Below are 20,052 nucleotides of genomic sequence, written 5' to 3' on the forward strand. Positions count from 1 at the left end.
AGCGGATGTAGTAGGATTAATTACAAGTTAAGCCAAGCCATCTTCTCAAGGAAGGTGTATAAAAGACGAGTCACCTTCTAAATATGTGTTGGAAAAAACCGCGTGGATAAGTTTACACTAAGTCGTCAATTTGAGATCCAATTCGAGATTTTCCTTGGGAGGTAGCAGGAAAGAATTGAAATGTAATAAAGAATATCGATTCATACAGAAGAAAATGTTTTCTATTGATTCAAACACTGTACCTATGGAGTAGGAATAGAGGAAGATGAAAAACCGAATACACGAACTATTTTGAAAGAAGAGATCAAAGCATCTAAACTAGAGGTACAAATTCATTTTTAACTATTAGAATAGTGATCAGATTTTTTGCCCTATAAGATGTGATTTGATTTTTTACAATGTCTATATAAATTTCTAAGATGTTACGTGAGAAAGCTAAGCTTCTTTGATCCTCTCGAGTCTCTTCTCAAATGATATAGTCTTTAAGTTCTAGAAGAATTGATGGTGAGAGAAAAAAATTGATGGTTAACTAATACAAAGCAAGTATCATGTCGTTAAGTTGTTCTCCGTATTTGGGAGAATGTGTTCAAACATTGCACCTCCCTCTTTTAACAACTAATCCCTAATATTCTTGCCTTTAAATAAATAAATAAATAAAAATTTGTATTAATAGGAGAGATTTGACCAGATGTGAATGAAGAACAAAGCATGTGCTTATGTAGTCGTGTTTAAGGGAGCAATAAAGAAGGATAAAAGTTCAAAGAAGCTGAATTGAAGAGCAAGGCACATAAACGAGAATTTTGGAGAGTGAAGAATAAAATATGCTAATGTTACAATTTACACCTGTACTTTGAAGTAATGATGTTGCAATCGTGAAGTAATGATGTTGCATTCCGGAAGAAAAAAATATTTCATTTTTGCAACAAATACAACACAAAAATTAGTACGGGAGAGGATCTGGTTCTTGCCGGTTGATGAGGTCATATTCTCTCTAGCAAGACCAAACTTCAAATTGTGATTTCATGGTTAGCAGTAGCAAGGACTGACACGGCTTGTAATAAAGCTGCGTTGATGTAGAAGTAGAATATATTAGCAAAATGTAAAGCTTGATGTGCCAAAAAAAATTTCAACACCATTTTAAGCTAATACACTAACGAGATGACTTAAACCTCACCGGCACCCTCTATATCTTTAATGATTCTACCGAGCTGGAGAAGGTGTCTCTAAACACCACCAAAATAATATAATTAAAATAAGATTAAAATTTTCATGACCAAGAACAGTGAGTTGCAGATTCTCTACACTAGCATGCTTAAACTACTATCAAGGTAATTGTGGCTTGGTTTAAAAGAAGCATGCACAAAACCACTCTTAAGAGATAACCCATATATGGATGAGAGCTGTATGGATGTGATTGCTAGATCAAAGTATATATCTTAAAATGGATAAAAACAATATTACAATAGTAGGCATGACATTGATATGCATTATTATTATTTTTAAAATAATATTTCTTTTGAATGGAGGGATGGAAAAGCTAGTGAGTGAAGCCGAGAGAAAGGTTGAGATCAATTAACATACAGCGGAGTTTATTACAACAAGAAGGTTGAGATCAATAGTCAACCACATCACTAGTTGATCTCCAAATCCAAATCCTTTGTCATCCATCATTAAATTATGATTGAAAAGTCTATCTTATGGTATTGACAAGTGAGTCAACTACAAGCTTACTATTAACTTCAAAAAAAAAAAAAAAGTGAGTCAACTGCTTGATATGAATCGTATACATATATTTATGCAAAATTATACAGAAAAAACATGAGATTGAAAGACAAATTTCAATTAAAGCTCGTATCCATGCTTACATTGACTTACAAGTTTCCATTTTTTGTTTTTGTTTGTTGGGTAAATCATAATTTTACACTGACACATGATTTGTATATATTATATATATATGGCATACTAATAGTAATAAGCCCCTTATACATGGAACTACACCAGACGAAGAAAGACAAGTTGGATACGACATATCACACAAAATTAAATTAAGAGACAATCAATATTTTTTTTAATTTATAATAATAACTACTATTATCCAAATATAAATCATTAATATTTTTTTAATAATATTACAATATACTTTTAATAATATTATAATATTTTTAATAATATTACAGTACCAAATAGTAGTATAAAATATCCAAATAGAACAAAATAAAAATCCCAATCTATTAACCGAATCACGAATTATTTTTTTAAATTATCACTTAGTCATAAAATCTAAAATTTGATATGATCATCAAATGGAACCTAATCACACAAATCGAATTGGTTAGAACTGAATTGAGGAACTATTTACTAACACCTATTAATATTGTTCCGTCCTTGGGGAGAGTTGGACCCGTAACGGATTCTTCATCACAAAAGTGAACTCTTGCTTCTCTGATAGATCAACATCACCCTCACCACCAACAAAATACTCCAAATGAAGCAAAGCCAAACCCAACGCGGGGCAAATCCTCCTTCCCGCTCCAAATGGCATCATCTTGATTTCTCTGCTCCCAGTTATGTCAAAATCACCAGCTTCTCCTCCGACCACCGCCTCTTTATCAGCACCACCGCCATTCCCATTAACAGTAGTAGAAGTCAAGAATCTCTCTGGTTTGAACTCCATGGGGTCATCCCATACTTTAGAGTCCCACCCCATCTCGGCCACCATGACATTGATGGTGGCATTCTTCGGCACCACGAACCCTTCTAACTCAGTCTCCTCCGTCACCGAGTGAGGCAATAAGAAGTGCGCCGGCGGGTGACGCCTCAGTCCTTCCAACACCACCGCTTTCAAGTATGGCATCTTCTGCAAATCCTCCTCGTTTATCACTATCAACCCCACCTCCTCATCCGATGCTGGCGGCGGTGGCGGTGGTCCCACGACTCCGGTGACCTGTTCATAAAGCTTGGCCTGAACATCCGGGTACTTCACCAAGCTAGCCATGATCCACTGCAACGCCGTCGACGTCGTGTGAGTGCCCGCGTTGAGAAATTCCCCGCACAGACTCACCATCTCGTTGTTGTTAAGCTTTCTCTTCTCCTCCGGCAACTCCAGATCCATCAAAGTGTCGACGTACGCCACCACACCACCACCGTACTCTTCTTTCCGTTGTTGTTTCTTGAGAGCAACTTCTACTGACCGGGCTCTGATCAGAGGGATCAATACAGCTTCCTGATTTTGTCGCAGCCGTATCAGTTCTTTCCACCGATTCCGGAACAAAATTTTTCCGATGGTCGGCCAGAAATTGAGTATGTTAAATCGGTCAAAACTCAGTAACAGCTCTCGCTGAACTCTTTCAATTTCTTTGATTTGCTTTTCCTCAAGCTTGTCGCCGAAGCACATCAAGACCAGAAGACAGAACATGGCGTACTGAAAATGATCCACCACTATCACGGATTTCGATTCCGACCGCGATTTGTTGAGGCGGTTAATAAGGATGGCGAGAACCCAGTTTCGCGCCGCCGAGTAACTCTTGACGCGGGAAGGGTGGAGTATCTCGGAAGTGAGGTTGCGGCGGAGGGTGCGCCAAGTGGGGCCGTAGGCGGCGGAGCTGACATTGTGTTGGTTGCTGCCGATGATCTTGCTGGTGGCCAGCGCCTTGGGGCGGTCGGAGAAGACGGCGCCATTCTGGACAAGGACTTTGTGGGCGAGCGAGTGGTTGCCGACGAAGATGGCCGGCCCAGACCCTATATTCAGAGTGATGATGGGACCATACTTTTGCCGGAGATCTTTAAGGACGGGTTCGATCTCCGAAAACGACTTCCGTAGCCATAGAAAGTTTCCGATGATCGGAAAAATAGAGGGTCCCGGCGGAAGCTTCTTTTTGTTGTTGGAAGAAGAAGAAGAAGAGAAGAGGAGATTGAAGAAAGATTTGATCAGTGCTGAGATGCATAGCGAGACGACGATGATGAACCAGGTGTCCATGATTATCGTCTTCAACTTGTGTGTGGTATTTAATGATTATGTGTGTACAAATATAGGGACAATATCTTTGAAATCCAAAATTCAAATAAAAGGAAAAGGCACCCACACTGTTGCACAACTAATGAGTCCCACAAGCTGGTGGATATAACATTTTTTTTTCTTTTGTTTTCCTGATCAAAGAAATGTCTCTTCCTCTTATAAAACAAGGATTACAAAAATATAAAATTTATTTAACAAAATTTTATAATAAGAGAAAAATAAACAATTTAAAAATTACTGCAACAATCTTATTTTATTTCATTTTTTATAAAATACTCGGATTATTTGTATGAAAATTTTCAAAATTATTTATTTTTATATGGAACATAACATATAAAAAAAAATTAGCCCAACACAAAATATGAAATCTCATTAAATCGATCTCTGATTCGGCTCCTAAATGAATGATTCTGAAAATTTTGTTACAAATATCTCAAGTATTTTATTTATCTATTTTTCTGTGGTTACGAAGTTTTATTATACAAATCTTATATTTTTGAAATCCTTATTTTTAAATATACGGTTTGTGAGAAATGAATTTTTGAGATGGGGAAGAATTAAGATTTAAATAAAAGGGAATTTCGGTCCAAATATCAACTCTTTTACCCCATCCAGATAATTAAGGGGGGTTATTTGGTAAAAAATTAGACAAAGGAATTAATTAGAAAAATGTTACAAGCCGAGCGGATTTCTTTGATTAAAAAATAGATAAGAAGAGTTTACTAAATAAATGCTACAAGTTTAAGGGAGGTTTTATGTATTTTGTCCTAATATTAATACACAATTTTTGCTTCCACAATAGGTTTCAAACGTCTCTCATCATTTTTTAGAATGGAGAGAAGTTATACAATCGGGCTAGATGCCCAGCTATAGGTCTATCTTAAGCTTCCCCTCTTACTCGCTGCTTTGGATTAACATTCTTGTATTGGCGGCACCTTATGCACGCTCTTTTTCCTTATTTCATTAATAATAAAGAATTCCATTTTCTCCCTCACTCCAGCTAAGCAGAAGAACATATTGTCTTCACCACTATACCAGTCAGTACTCCATATTGTTGGTGACTAGTGTTTATCAAAGACCTTTGCATAGTAATCAATAAATATAATCAAGATTAGGATTTTTATTATTTTTCTAAAAAAATTATACGAGTAAATATTATTAACTGTAAGGGTACATTTGGATATGGGGTAGGGATAGACAAAGAGAATAGTGGGAGGAGTGTGTTTGGTTGGTTAGAAATTAGAGACAAAAGAAAAGAAAGGATGGTGTGAGGAGTGTGCTTGGTTGGTTAAAAATGAAAGAAAAGAAATGATACAGAGAGATAGGGAGGGATCTCTCATTTTCTATCTCTCAAAAAATGATAAGATAGGTTGAGAAACCAACAGGCCAATCGCCTAACAGTATTAAGCTCCTACTTATCAAAGAGAGGTTATAGGTTCGAGTCTCAGGCATGTGTATTTGAGTACTAACTAGGAAAAAAAAAAATAGGGAGAAAAATGATAGTGTAATAATATTTTCATAATCCTGAAAATGTCATCAATGATTAAAAGCAAGTTCTTTCTCTTTTTTTCTTCCCTTTCTCATATCCAAACAAGAATATGATTATTTCTTTTCTTTTCCCTTCTATCCATTTAAACATAAATAGAAGTTATTACTATTTTTTTTTTCTTTTTCCCTTGTACTTTTTCCCTTTTAACTAATACTATTCTTATCCGAATGGAGCCTAAGATATTATAGTGGTGAACTTTGATTGGTCTTTTTGATCAACGTTAATCTTTTCATTGGCTAGTCAACTATTCAAATCTCAATTTGGATCCCACTAAGTCTAGAGTCTAGACCCGTTTGAAAATAGATCATCTACGTGGGTCATCAAAACAGATGAGTGTCAACTGTCAAGAGGGTAATGAGGTTTCAATGCTGTCTCTTTCTACTGGTTGATGTTTTACCAAACCTCATCCTACTGTCATCAGATTTGATTAATTTGCAACAAGAGAAAGTAACAAGAGGTTTTATGCTAAAATAATATTTTTAAGTTTATTAAATAAATGAAATGAGACTTTGACTTATTATTACATTTTGCGGAAGTGTTTGTGAGATAAGTGTCGTAATTCAACAAAAAGCATGACCTTTTCGGTGGATAAATTTGTAAATTGTTAATATATATTATAATCTTTTCAACCTCAATCTCATACTCAAGTTTTAATGGAATCTTATATGAATTTGTAAATATTTATGATATGCGTTCGTAATTCAACCGACTACTTCACGTGTATATGACATTTTCAGTGGATGAACTTATAAATTGTAAAAATATATATTATATCTTTTCAATCTCAATCTCATACTCAAGTTTTGTAAGTTTCAACTGGAGTTGATATGAACTTGTAAATGTTTGTGGTTTTCATGTTTATTTTTTTCTTTTTTTGAAAATTTGGTTTTCATGTTGTTAGATAATACACACACAAATATATAAGCTTTGTGTTACAATTTGTTTTCTGCTGCACTATTTTTAAGTACTTTAGGGTCTATTTAGTTAAATAGAAATTGACAAAGGAAAGTGAGAGGAAAGAAACAAAAATTAATTTTCCATATCTTCGAGACTTTGACTAGCATGAATTTTTTTGAAGAAAATTATGAAAAATTATCATTTTGTGGTTTTGTAGAGTGTGAAACGTACCATAAAAGAGGGGTACAATTGAAATTTCATTTTTTTTTTTCCTTCAAAAAAGCAAAATTTTCCTGTGTTTTTTTATAGAAAAAATTTGTGAGAAAGGTGATTATAAAAAATTACTCTCACAAAATTTTCCTTTTCCTATAATCCGAACCCTTAAAACCAAACTAAGCCATAGACGGTAATTAGTTAGCCAAATTCTAGAGTTCATCTGATAAAACTCTTAATGGTGAAGAAGAAAAACTAATACTTTTTTTTTTTTTTTTTTTTTTTTTGAGAAAGTGTTTGGGCCATTTTACAAAGTCTAGTCGGGAATTTAAGTAAAATTTTACGAAGCAAGTGTCATATTGTTCGAATAATTGGGTTGTTGAACGTGTTAGAACCTTGCACCCTCCCTCTTTTAACAATTAACTCCTAACATTCTTGCCTTTAAATTAATAAATTAAAAATTGTATCATTTAAATAAATAAATAAATAAAAACTTGTATAAATAGGAGAGATTTGACATGTGCCTATGTAGTCGTGTTAAAGGGTGTGTTTGGATAAATAAGGGAGAAAAGAAAAGAAATGATAGTATTAGTTAGGAGAGAAAATAAAAGAAAAGAAAGGATAGTAATAATTTTTATTCGTATTTGGATAGATATGGGAGAAAAGAAAAGAAAAAATAATTATTCTTGTTTGGATAAGATATAGGAGAGAAAAGAAAAGAAAGGATAATGACTAAATTGGGAGAGAAATCATATACGGGATAGGGAGAGATAGCTATCACTCCCTATCCTCTCTTTTCTCTCTACTTAACCCACATGAACACACTCTCACACTATCCTTTGTTTTTTCTTTTCTCTCCCTATCCCTCCAAAATTGTTGACACCCTTTTTGGTAAATTTTGTATTAATAACATGGCAACCAATTTGGATATAAATTTACAAATGGAAAAGGTTACAGAAGCTACATTCAAAGGCAAAGGAGATTAAAACATTTGAATTATTTAATAGATAGGGATTATAATTTTAGTATTTATCTTTTAGTTGATGTAAGTTAAATATTTATGTTTATCTTTAGGATTAATTTATTTTAAACTTGTAGTTAGTTGGTTTATCTATAGGATTAGTTTATTTTGAATTTATAGCTAGTTGTGATAGAGTTGTAATGCAAGTAAAGTACTTGCATACAGGAGTTTGTTTCTATGTTTTATTCTATAAATAATCAAAGAGGCATGCTGAGATAGAGGTCCAGCACCCTTTGTCCCTATGGACATATACAAAATGAGAACCATAAACAAGTGAATGCCACATTTGTCAACCAAGGGAATAATCCGTATGGCACACATTACGATCCCGGGTGGAGGAACCATCCAAACACTCTTGGAAAAGCCAAGGGGAAGGCTCAAACCCTCCCCAAGGTTGTTGAAGTCCATTTGAGCTAATTTTCCAGAAAAGAAGTACCTTAATGCTGCATTTTGCAATATTGAGTGGTGCATGAAGACCTCTCATGTAATTTTAGTTACCCAGGAGATTTCTATGCCAGAATGTACCATATCTAACGGCAAGTTATGTTTACATATTAGCAAGTAGTGCCACCTTTAGCTTGGGAATTTATGTTTGAGTTGATGAGTTAGGGGACCAAATAATTACTCTCTTCATTTTGTCTATAGGAGAATGATCTCTCTTGAAGATTATCGTTTCTCCGCTGAATTTTGAGGTTCTAATAACCCTCCAAATTATATTGGACAAATTTTTTTAGATAATTATTTAATCCAAGCCTGGCATTTAGTATCTACAAGACAAGCTCGGGGAGCCAGAATCTTTGAATTGATGTTCTCACACCTGTTTGTTAGATTAAAAAAGGCAAAAGTAATCCTTTTATTTGATCTCTAACGATGCTTCTCTCAAAAATTCCTTAGGGAAACATGCACTAAAGTTTAGCCTGATTAAATTATTCAAAGGTGGAGTCCACCTACTAATGATGTTAATCAAGGTTGGTGTTGTTGTCAGGGGCTTATTTGTTGTTTTGGTTGTATGTTTTGTTGTTCGATGTGGGTTCTATTACTGCATAATGAATTTTGATATAGAACCAACATACGGGTTGAAATACTTATCTAATGAATTTTGTTGAAATACTTATCTAATGATATAAAAATATAACAATTAATCTAGAGAACAAAAAATAAATAAAAATAAAAATTGAGTAACAAATTCACTTCCTTCAAAGTGGAGCTGCTACTGCCTGCATAACTAATGCTCTCAGTTTTCCTTCCTTCTTGGTTTTCGGTTTCACATCATCATGGATACACGAGGACCAATAGAGCGGTAGAAGTGTGCATGCTGCCTGTATAATGAGACCACGAGGCAAATCCGAAAAATTGTTTCCTTCTTTTGGAAATTTCATTTTTTTTTGCACTTGCTTTTTTGTAATTAAATATTTGGGACTTGAATACTTGACATTTTAAAATGAGAACCAACTATTCTCCACCCACTCAATCCCACCTATTTCATTTGCCAGGTCAATTGGAGAAATTTTTACATGATTCAAGAGCGAATCACATGCAATTGTGTTAACTTTTTGTTTATGTGACTTCTTATGATTGATTGGAATTATGTCGTATGGAAGATAACCTATTACATGGAAGAGAGCAATATGAATGTGATTGTTAGATCAAAGAATAAGTCTTCAATTAGATGAAAACAATCTTTTTTTTTATTTTATTTTATTGTTTTCTAACGAAGCAAAAAGAAAAGTTGAGATCAATTCACATAAAGTGGAGTTTATTACATAACAAAGTTGAGATCAATACACATAGGGTGGGATTTACCATTGATCTCCAAAACCAATTTTTTGTTATTCAAATTTAAATTATGATTCAAAAGTCTATCCTATGGTCTAGATAAGCGAGTCAACAACTTGATATGGATCATATGCATACATTTATGCAAAATTATACAGAAAAAAACATGAGATTGAAAGACAAATTTCAATTAAAGCAAGGGGTCGTATTCATGCTTACATTGACTTATAAATTTCCATCTTTTGTTTTTGTTTGTTGGGTAAACCATAGTTACACGGACACATGATTTGTATATAATATATATGACATCTAATAAGCAGCATTGATGATTTTTTTTTTTTTTTTTTTTTTGGAAAGTAAGATTCATTGAAAGGTAAAATGCACAAACCATAAGGGAAAGCCCACACAAAACGTGGACAACCCAAACCAACAAACAAACAAAGAGGATACAGGAGCCCAAACATATACCAAAGACGTGCAAAGGCCCAAAAGCCTTACAGAAACAAAGACACTTCTAGTCTAACGAACTGTAGACTATGCGTGTCTAAATTGAATACTCTTCCGGTGAGAACAAGATTAGGGTTTACAACCCTAAGTGGCTTGATCCGGCGGCTCCGGCGGTGGTCTGATGAAGGACGGCAAATCCCAGTCCAGTTGCAACCGTCTATGCATAACACCACACCAGAAGAAACAAGGCAAGTTGGATAGGATATTACATAAAATTAAATAAATAGACGACCAATAGACCATATTTTTAATCTATAATAATAAATATTCCATTATTAATGTTGTTTTGTCCTTTGAGAGAGATGGACCCGCAACGGATTCTTCATCACAATAGTGAACTCTTGCTTCTCTGATAGATCAACATCACCATCATCACCAGCCGTCCATTTGAAATACCAAATCAAATTAGCAACAAAATACTCCAAGTGAAGCAAAGCCAAACCCGACCCGGGACAAATCCTCCTTCCTGCTCCAAATGGCATCATCTTGATTTCTCTGCTCCCGGTTATGTCAAAACCACCAGCTTCCCCTCCTCCTCCGCCGACTACCGCTTCTTTATCACCACCATTCCCATTGACAGTAGTAGAACTCAAGAATCTCTCTGGCTTGAACTCCATGGGATCATCCCATAGTTTAGAGTCCCAACCCATTTCGGCCACCATGAAATTGATGGTGGCATTCTTAGGCACCACGAACCCTTCTAACTCAACCTCCTCCGTCGCCGAGTGAGGCAACATGAAGTGCGCCGGCGGGTGACGCCTCAGCCCTTCCAACACCACCGCTTTCAAGTATGGCATCCTCTGCAAATCATCCTCCTTTATCACTGTCAACCCCAACTCCTCATCCGATGATGGCGGCGGTGGCGGCGGTCCCACAACTCCGGTGACCTATTCATAAAGCTTTGCCTGAACATCTGGGTACTTCACCAAGCTAGCCATGATCCACTGCAACGCCGTCGACGTCGTGTCAGTGCCCGCGTTGAGAAATTCCCCGCACAGACTCACCATCTCATCGTCGTTAAGCTTCATCTTCTCCTCCGTCAACTTCAGGCAAAACTCAGTAACAACTCTCTCTGAACTCTTTCAATTTCCTTAATTTGATATTCGTCAAGCTTGTCGCCGAAGCACATCAAGACCAGAAGACAGAGCATGGCGTACTGAAAATGATTCACCACTATGACGGATTTCGATCCCGATTTGTTGAGGCGGTTAATAAGGATGGCGAGAACCCAGTTTCGCGCCGCCCGGTAATTCTTGACGCGGGAAGGGTGGAGTATCTTGGAAGTGAGAAAAACAGTTTTTTATCCTGTATTTTTTATCACGATTTTAAAATAATCATAATAAAAGATCCTTTTTATTACAGTTTTACTATAATTTTTTTAAAAATTAATATAATAGAACTGTAGAAAAAAGTGAATTTATTTTTTTACCGCTCTTTCTATCACGATAAATGAAAAATGCAGGCATCGTGGTAAAAAGGAAATTTACTTTCACGGCCGTACGCAATACACACACACACGTACAGACCGCACACATACAATTTTAGGGCAAATCATTTCAGCCTCCCAAATCGCCTACATATGCAAACTACAAAATCTACGAGAATCATATCAGCCTCCCAAATCGCCTCCATCTCTATTCTCATTCTCAACTCTAAACTTACCCTCTTTCTGTCTCTGCAACTGTAAACTACAAAATTTACAAGAATCAGAACCCATATCAGTATATCATTTCAGATTGTTCAAAAAATCAAAACCCATATCCTTCAGTTTCGGGATGGTGGGGCGGGGCGGGGATTTCATTCCCCATCCCCATCAATTTTTCAATCCCCATCCCAGCTTAAAATTTCACCACCACCCCCATATCCGCCCCCGACCCCTTATCCCCGCCCCATCCCCGACCCCTGCCCCGATTAGCATATATTATTTTTTTTAAAAAAAACATATTTTTTTTTTATTTTCATATATATACTAATCTAATTTAGTAATAAATTATTAAATATAAGGGTATATTAGTAATTTAACCTTTAATCGGGGTGGGGCGGGTTTACCCCATCTCCACCCCGTCCCCGGCGGGTTTTCAAAACTTACCCCATCCCCATCCTCGTTTACATAAAAGGGTCCCCATCCCTGCGCGGGGAGGGGGAATTTGCCATCCCTACTTCAGTTTCCATAGCTGTTCCAGTTTGGGTTCGCCGTTCGCAAGCTTCAGCCTCTATCCCGCTGTCTCTCAACTCTCAAGCCCTCTCTCTCTGGAATTGCTAACTTGTAAGTATGGGTTTTATTTTAAATTTTTTTTTTTTTCTAAATCAATTAATCAAGTTCTGTAGTTCTTGTTTTGCAAAATGATTTGAACAGTACTCTGAAATATATATTGACATTGTGTGTGCCTGTGTAGTTTTAATTTGGTCTCTAAAGTTGGATTGATGGTTACTACTACTTGCAATCCTTTACGTGAGTGTCTATGTGCATGCATAGTGTTTGAGAAATTGTTTAGATGAAAATTTGTGTATTTTGTTGGGTTTTCAATAGGTTTTTGAAATGGAAATTTGATCTCCAAAGAGGAATATTAGGCTTGATTTGTTTATGATTGAGGTAGATTTGGTGCAGGAGAAATTTTAGAACCAGATTTGGTATATAAGGTGAGACATAAAAGATTTGTTATGTGAACTATAATGAAAAATATCAATTATTTTGCTTCCAAATTGGCATCTTTGTAAGCAAATAATAAAACGATGGTCAAAGTCCTAGTAAGGGAGCATACAAATTTGAATAATTTGAAGAGTTTTGACTTATCACATGTTAGCATTTTAAAACTTGATCAAAGGTTCAAACTTCAAATGCAATTGAATGCCTAATATTAGAAATTATGAGTGACCAATATAGCCAGCTTGTTGGCTTCAGAGAACCTTGCATACTAATAGTTTGATGACTATTTTAAAGAATTCTTTATTATGTATTCTCAAGATTACTATTGCAATACTACTTTGTCTTTTAACAAAATTAACAAGCAAAATTTTTAGAGCATATAGGATCAGAATCAGAGGCATATATGACCCAATTTTTAAATGATTTCATGTGACTGAAGGATTCTAGTATGTAATATGAGAAAAAGTTTATATTCTTAATTGTGTAGTAGAAGTGGGTATTTAAGATTAATTTAATAACCAAAAAATACATTTGTTTTTATTTTTTCTTCTTCTTCTATCATTAGAGATAAGTATTTTTTCTTGTCAGGTGCATTTCATCAATTGGCTTCATTTCTTCAAACTATGTGATATACCCAAAAGGTAAAAAACTATGCTTGTTCTTTTTTATAAATGTTCTCTTACTACAAACACATTGCTTTGTGTTGTGTCAAATGCAACTCTTGCTGGGTTTGTTTTGCTTTTGTAATTTGGGCTGTCTTATGGGCTGTTCTTGTATTTGGTTAGCCTGGGCTAACTTGTATTGCATATCTTATTATCTTACAAAATTGATTTTACCTTAAAAATAAAAATAAAAATAAAAAAAATGTTCTTTTACTACCCTAATAATAGTTGTTTCAAGTAAGAATGTGTTTAGAATTTTGCATTTGCACTTTCTTACCAGTTATAAGATTATTTTACTATCTTCATTACCATAAAATTCATGAAGTTCAATTTTTTTTTTTCCTCTACCTAAGGGAAACATGATCTTTATTGATATGACTAAAAACCTGTGTGTCGAAACACATCTAGATATTCACTGCATAGATGGTTCACCAAAAGTTGTATATTTGTTTAGTTTTATTATTTATTTATTTATTTATTTTATAATTCTTGTCATGGAGCACATTTTTCATCTGAATTTGTATGAAGCTATTGACCTAAGTTTTGGGAGTTACATTTCATATACAATTTTTTGAAGGATCTCTTGGTTGTTGAATCTTTGGAGAAGTCATTTGGAATTTTTTTTATTTTTTTATTTTTTATATTTGTAGTTTGTCATAGTGAGCCGGCATCCTAAATGTCAAATTCTTGAAACATTAAAGGGACATTTGGAAAGAAAGCTACTTGAATAAGCTGCATGCATAAATTAAATATAGTGAACTTGATAATATTTGTAAATGGGCCAAAAGAATGGTGGATCCTTTTTCTTTTCACAACTAGTGCAGGAGTTGAATTTACACAATACACACACACGCACGCGCGCGCGACTACAAAAGGAGGTGCCTATAATTGATTTGACACATGTTTAGAGCAACTATCATAGCAGAAGTATTTTTAACAGTCAACCCATTTTACTTTTTGTCTTCTGATTTTGCTAACATTACATTGAAAATTAGGTTACTTTTTGTCACTTATACAACTATTGATCTTTACTCCACATGATAAATCATTTTAACTCCAGTAAAATTCACAAAAGCTATTATAAGAGCAATCAATGATTGGAGTGTTGGGTTAGTGCTAGAGCAGTAGTCTTGGAGGATATTAGGAGTCTCGTGAAAATTTTCAAAGGTGCATCAATTCAGGTGCTTAAATGCATATATAAACGTTTCTATACTATATTTTGTTGGATGCACAACCTAAGAATGAGATTTATTTAAGGAATTAAGTTTAGTTTTGGTACTTGCTACAGAGTTGGTTCAATCTTATTAATGGAGAATTTTCATTGGCTATTATGCTAAGCCTTGGTCATTCACTACCTTTTTTTTTTCTCTCTTTATTTTTGGGAAAACAGTCATTATTAACATACAATGTGAGTATTTTATATTTGTTGGCATTACATTTTGAAATATTTTTCTGACAGGATCCATTACTAACAGTTTGTTAGAAACTTAGGAGCAGAACAACACCATGACACTCTGAAGGTAAAATATTTAATCCACAACCAATTCTATTTTCTGAATCATATTTCAATGTACCTTTATTATAATGCTCGCTTTGCTTGTTTTAATTTTGGCAACTTTACAACTTGCTTTACATTCTCTTAATTCAATTAGTTGAAGAATTGTTAGAATTTAAATGAAGAGTTGTGTTGGAAAATGGAACCAAACATACTGATTTTAGAACTGAAATATCTATACTTAAAACTGTTATCTTTTAAATTAAATTTTGGATATGATAGTACAATTATTAATGAGTTTACATGCTCTTTTTTTTTTTTTTTTTTGGCTCAAATTGATTGAATTTTGAAATTACTACGGATTTTCGAAGTTGATGTTAACATGTTGCCAAAACTGTTTTGTGAGCAGAAATTTTCTCATATTTTCCTTCAAACCTGATTTAATCGGTAAGAATTGATTTAAATTGATAGAAGAAAAATATAGTCTTTAAGCTTCCAATGGACTTTGGTTTCATGCAAATTGTTTGAGAATTTATTTTTTTATGAATTATCAAAGGGAAGTACATTTTTCTGGGAAAAACTATTTCAAACAGATTTTTGGGCTTCCTTATGATTTTTGGTGCTCCAAATAGTCCAATCAATTAAAAAAAGTGGTCTGCTCATATAGTGGTCTGTTCATATATTTATAATATATCTCTTTCCTGATGAAGGCCCACCCCTTTCCCTTATTTCACGGATATAAAAACAAAAATTAGATGATTAGTAATATAAAAACTAAAAAGTGTAAAACATTAAGCCACAAAGCATAATTATTCATTAAAATATGATCCACCCCAGTGGTGTTAAAACCCTTTCAGCTCAAAGCTTTCACAATTACAATTCAATCCAAACCAGTGGTGTTGAAAGGGCTTCTCATTCCATGGATTCTCTGTGGACTTCTCACATGATCATGCAAAGATGTTTTAATGATGTTTTGTGATTTTGATTTTGTGTGTATTTATTTATAATGTCCCTTATTTTTTAGTTTTTTCATTTAACTATCTCCACTTAGGGTATATTTTGGTGTTATATTTTCTTTAATTGATTTACATGTACTTGAAATGTAGTCTTCCAAAGGGGCTGGGAAAAGACAACGACGGAAGCGTCAATTGCATGGCCTATCAAGTATATCAAAATTTGTAAGTTATATGGTCTTTATGTTCGATAAAATTTGACGGTGTCTCGGCCGTTCCTATTCGCCAAACTAATGTAGTGAATGTAGGTTTAAGAAAAGCCTTTTAGGTCAAGTTTAAATTTATAAAAACCATTACTACTAACGTAGCAAGGGTGAGTAGGGATCGTCCCAAGGGATTTGAGGGCTACTAGTAATGGAAACAATGCTTAGGGTTAGTACGTCGAGTGATCAAAGGTAGGTTGTTTGGTTGATTAAACTACAATTAAGATTAAGCAAGTTCAATATAAAACAAGTAATTAAAGGATAGAGAAAACAAGAGAGAGAGATGTCTTGGGACTTAGAGATCACCACTAAGCATCACTTTTCTATACACTTAATTCACAATAAATAAGAGGGAAAATATATGTTGCAACAATAGTGAGTTTGTGTGGTTGTTTTAACAAGCATGGATGACCAATTAAGTATATATTGTCTAAACAACACAATGAATAGCACAATACATCAAACTAAGTCATTAATCCTTCTTTAAGCTCACAATCCAAACACATCACATAATTAGAGAAATATACTACTTGCATTCATAAGTATGGAACATCAAATAACAAGCATGGTTTGTTCTCTCATTTAACAACTAAGGTGACTACACTACATCTAAGCTAATGACAAGGAAATTAAACTAATTAAACTAAGGAAGAGGCACAATCCATCAAGAAATGAGTATGAACCATCAAATAAACCACAAGAGCATTCTATTAAGCATTATATCTTGACAAACTTTAGATCTATACCATCAACACACATAAACATGCATCAACAACACAAAAGATAGAGATAAACACCTGAACATCTATTCCAGTGTACATAGACATATGGATAGAATGAAATGATCAGTTGGAAGAATTAAACCACACAAATCATTGAATAAACAAGTTCTATGTAAATAAATATGTCAAAACATGTATTACAACACGAATCCCCTCAAAAATACATAAATCAAGGTAAAAAAAAGCATGCTTAGGGCTAACTCTAGCCCCAAGAGGATGTCTAGCCACTCATGAATGGTGTCCTCCAACCCTCAAGGGCTATCTCCATGGTAGAAGTGCTCTCCTTCTTGAGGAAGATGAAAAACCTCTCAAGAATGTGTTTCTAGCCTCCTCTTCTCTTTTCTTCCTCTCTAAGAATTGTATCCCTCCACTCTAAAAAGTATATCAAAGACTATATGTAAAAGTGACTCATAATCCTTATATAGATAGCTCAAATGTCACACCCAATGGTCTAGGCTCGTACATAAGGGCTCCTCCAATGATTGCACAATGAGACAACTTTTAATGAGCTGGAAATATATTTTTTTCGGACTTGAGAAAGTTCGATCGATCGAACTGTGTTGAGATCAATCGAACATGGCTGAGATCTATCAAACTTTGGCTAGATCAATCCTCCCATGGCGGCCCCTTTTTGGATAAGGACAGATCTGAGATATTTTAGGGAAAGAGACAAAAGTGGTAGGTAGGGTGGTACAACAGGATAAGATGGAATATTTTCAATCGATCTGAGAATTGTTGGATCGATCGAACTTTATGGGATCTTTGGATAAGGACAACAGGGCTTGGATCCATCTTGGAAAGTCTAGATCGATGAACTTTCGATCAATCGAAGTATTCTTGAGATCGATCGAACATGCTGATTTCCACACTTTTTGCTTCATTCTGCTTTCACTTTGCTCCTTTCTTCCATCCAGCTTGAGTTAGCTTCTTTTAAGCTCTTATTTGGCTGAATTAGCTTATTTTGGGGATAAACGCCTAAAAAGGGCAATAACACGAAATTAGTCTAAAAATGAAAAGTAAGATAGATAAAGGTCCTAAAATACCTATGCTTAAGGGGTTTAAATGCGCACTTTTCAGTGCTCATCACAATTCTTTTATGATTGCCCATTTTTAATGCTTTTTATACTCATACTCAGGGGGGTCACATGCCTTTAAGTGACTAATTTTTCAGTGCATCTTGAACTTTATTATCTTATTGGTACATCGGCCCGTGTGGAGGCCATTTTTATTTCTTGTTTTAAAATGTTGAAAGCATGGGAGTATGGTATCATCGTATGTGGAGGTTTTGATTGATTGTTGTGGAGGAGAAGTTGTTGATATGTTGTTTAAGGAGTTAATGCAAGTTGGCAACTTAAATTTTTTTTTTTTTTATGTATTAGTTGTTATTCATATTATATGCATATGATTGGTGTAAGAAAAATGCGGTGGATTGATTACCTTGAAAAAAGAGTGCTATAGTCACATCTATATTCTCTAGTACCACATGTTTTAGAATGGCTTTCCAGTTAGATTGAACCGCATATCTCTTTGATCACTTCTCACACTTGTACTTCTTCTCACCAAGCTTTCTTGAGTAGTGCTTCTTGATTGTGTCCACTTTTCACAGATACACCTTCATCTTCACTTCTTTTGTAGTTTTCTGCTTTAGCTTCCAAGGTAGGTTGTGTCCTCTTCTGTGGAGCTGGAGGTTTTGCTCCCTTTGGAATCCTTTGTTGCATTCCTCACAAATGAACTTGTTTTTTGCCATTAGGGTCTTGGGAAATAGTATAATTACCTTCACATCTGGATCTGTTATGTAGGATAAAGAAGTCAAAATAGTGTGATAAGTAGATAATCTTGTACTTTTAAGATGATTAAATGCAATGTATTAGCCAAAAATTAATTAAAAATAAATATATAAAAAGAATTACTGTATTCAACTTTAACACAAATTATGATGACAAAAGATTGGAAAGAGATCAGTTTAGAATGAGGTGTTTACAAAAAGTCAGACCTGATATCCCACTATTTTATAATATTTGTGTATATATAATACACATTTACACACACATATATATAAAAAGAGATAAAGGACAACCTGGGATTACAGAAGAGTTGAGAAATTTGTAGTAATACTAGAATGGAGGGCGTCTCTCATGTCCCTACCTCTTTGTGATATGTCCAAGTATTGTCAACTGTTTTGGTATTATGGAAACCAATCTGAAAACTGGCTACTCTTAATTCTCTCCTATAAATACTATGCAATCCCCTTCCTCAAAATCACTACTTCATCTCTCGTTTTAGCTATCTCTCTCTCTCTATAACATACAGTTGCATCCAAGGGGGGAAAAGAAAAAAAAGAAAAAAAAAGAAAAAAAAAAGACAGGTTTGATATAACCAATTAGTTGCATCTGAAAGTAGAGACGGGTTTGCCCCTAAATTTTCAATGCTGGTATGACCTAGCAACACCTAACATTCACCCCTTCTTTTGGCAACCGAAAAAATTAAGGTGTGAAATTATAGTGTCAACAATCAATTTGGACTTATGCCACAAAGATCAACAATTGAAGCTATTTAAATATAAAAATAGATAAAAGTGCCAACAAAAATAGATAAAACTCATAAATATAAAAATTCAATCCTGAAGTACCTAATTTGTGCACCTTAAAGGATGATGATAGAAACACAACCAGGTAAACTCCATGGAATTGGCTACTAATCATGCAAAAATAATATAGCTGTTTTTTCCATAACTTTACTAACTAGGATGCCCATTTATTGTCAACTATCATATCTTCGCAATAATACATGCTCGAAATTGTATAAACAGAATCAGGATGCCATTTTTAATGCAAACGATGTGCCTAGATAGTTTCAAGATTGTATTATAGGAGGAAAAAATTATTTAGTATGAACATAGTTGTTATTTTAGTTCTATTTTTCACTGAAATAAGACTTTATACTAAACCTATTTAAATTTTCGGAAGAATGTTCAACTTAACTGACTTTGAAGAGTAATTTCCAAGACTTAAAATTCTCAAGCTCAGACCTTAAGTTGCGCAAACACTAACCACAATCTACGAATGTATTGGTACTTCAAATTATTAAACTTATCTAAGATTTGTCCTTTCCTTCTGAGGTGCTGTGGTTGGAGCTGTTGAAGAAGTGGGTATGGAAGGATGCCCATTTATTGTCAACTATCATATCTTCGCAATAATACATGCTCGAAATTGTATAAACAAAATCAGGATGCCATTTTTAATGCAAACAATGTGCCTACATAGTTTCAAGAT

The 20,052-nt window shown here is 34.4% G+C and overlaps 1 protein-coding gene, 1 long non-coding RNA gene and 1 pseudogene across 2 annotated transcripts; 1 reads left to right on the forward strand and 2 right to left on the reverse strand.

Moving 5' to 3' along the window:
• Positions 1-2,197: 2,197 nt before the first annotated feature.
• LOC132312901 (cytochrome P450 89A2-like) lies at positions 2,198-4,071 on the reverse strand. Its single transcript, XM_059811464.1, has one exon. It carries the CDS (start codon positions 3,974-3,976, stop codon positions 2,369-2,371), a length of 1,608 nt encoding a protein of 535 aa, XP_059667447.1. The 5' UTR covers positions 3,977-4,071; the 3' UTR covers positions 2,198-2,368.
• A 5,949-nt stretch (positions 4,072-10,020) lies between these two features.
• On the reverse strand, positions 10,021-11,695 carry LOC132314596 (cytochrome P450 89A2-like; annotated as a pseudogene).
• A 327-nt stretch (positions 11,696-12,022) lies between these two features.
• On the forward strand, positions 12,023-15,945 carry LOC132315028 (uncharacterized). Its single transcript, XR_009483563.1, has 3 exons — positions 12,023-12,244; positions 13,214-13,266; positions 15,889-15,945. It is a non-coding gene; the product is annotated as an uncharacterized LOC132315028 (long non-coding RNA).
• The last annotated feature ends 4,107 nt before the right edge of the window (positions 15,946-20,052 follow it).

Source organism: Cornus florida, unplaced genomic scaffold (assembly GCF_030987335.1).
Source record: "Cornus florida cultivar Cherokee Brave unplaced genomic scaffold, ASM3098733v1 CherokeeBrave_3.0.0_Hap2_Chr06, whole genome shotgun sequence".
Lineage (NCBI taxonomy): Eukaryota > Viridiplantae > Streptophyta > Magnoliopsida > Cornales > Cornaceae > Cornus > Cornus florida.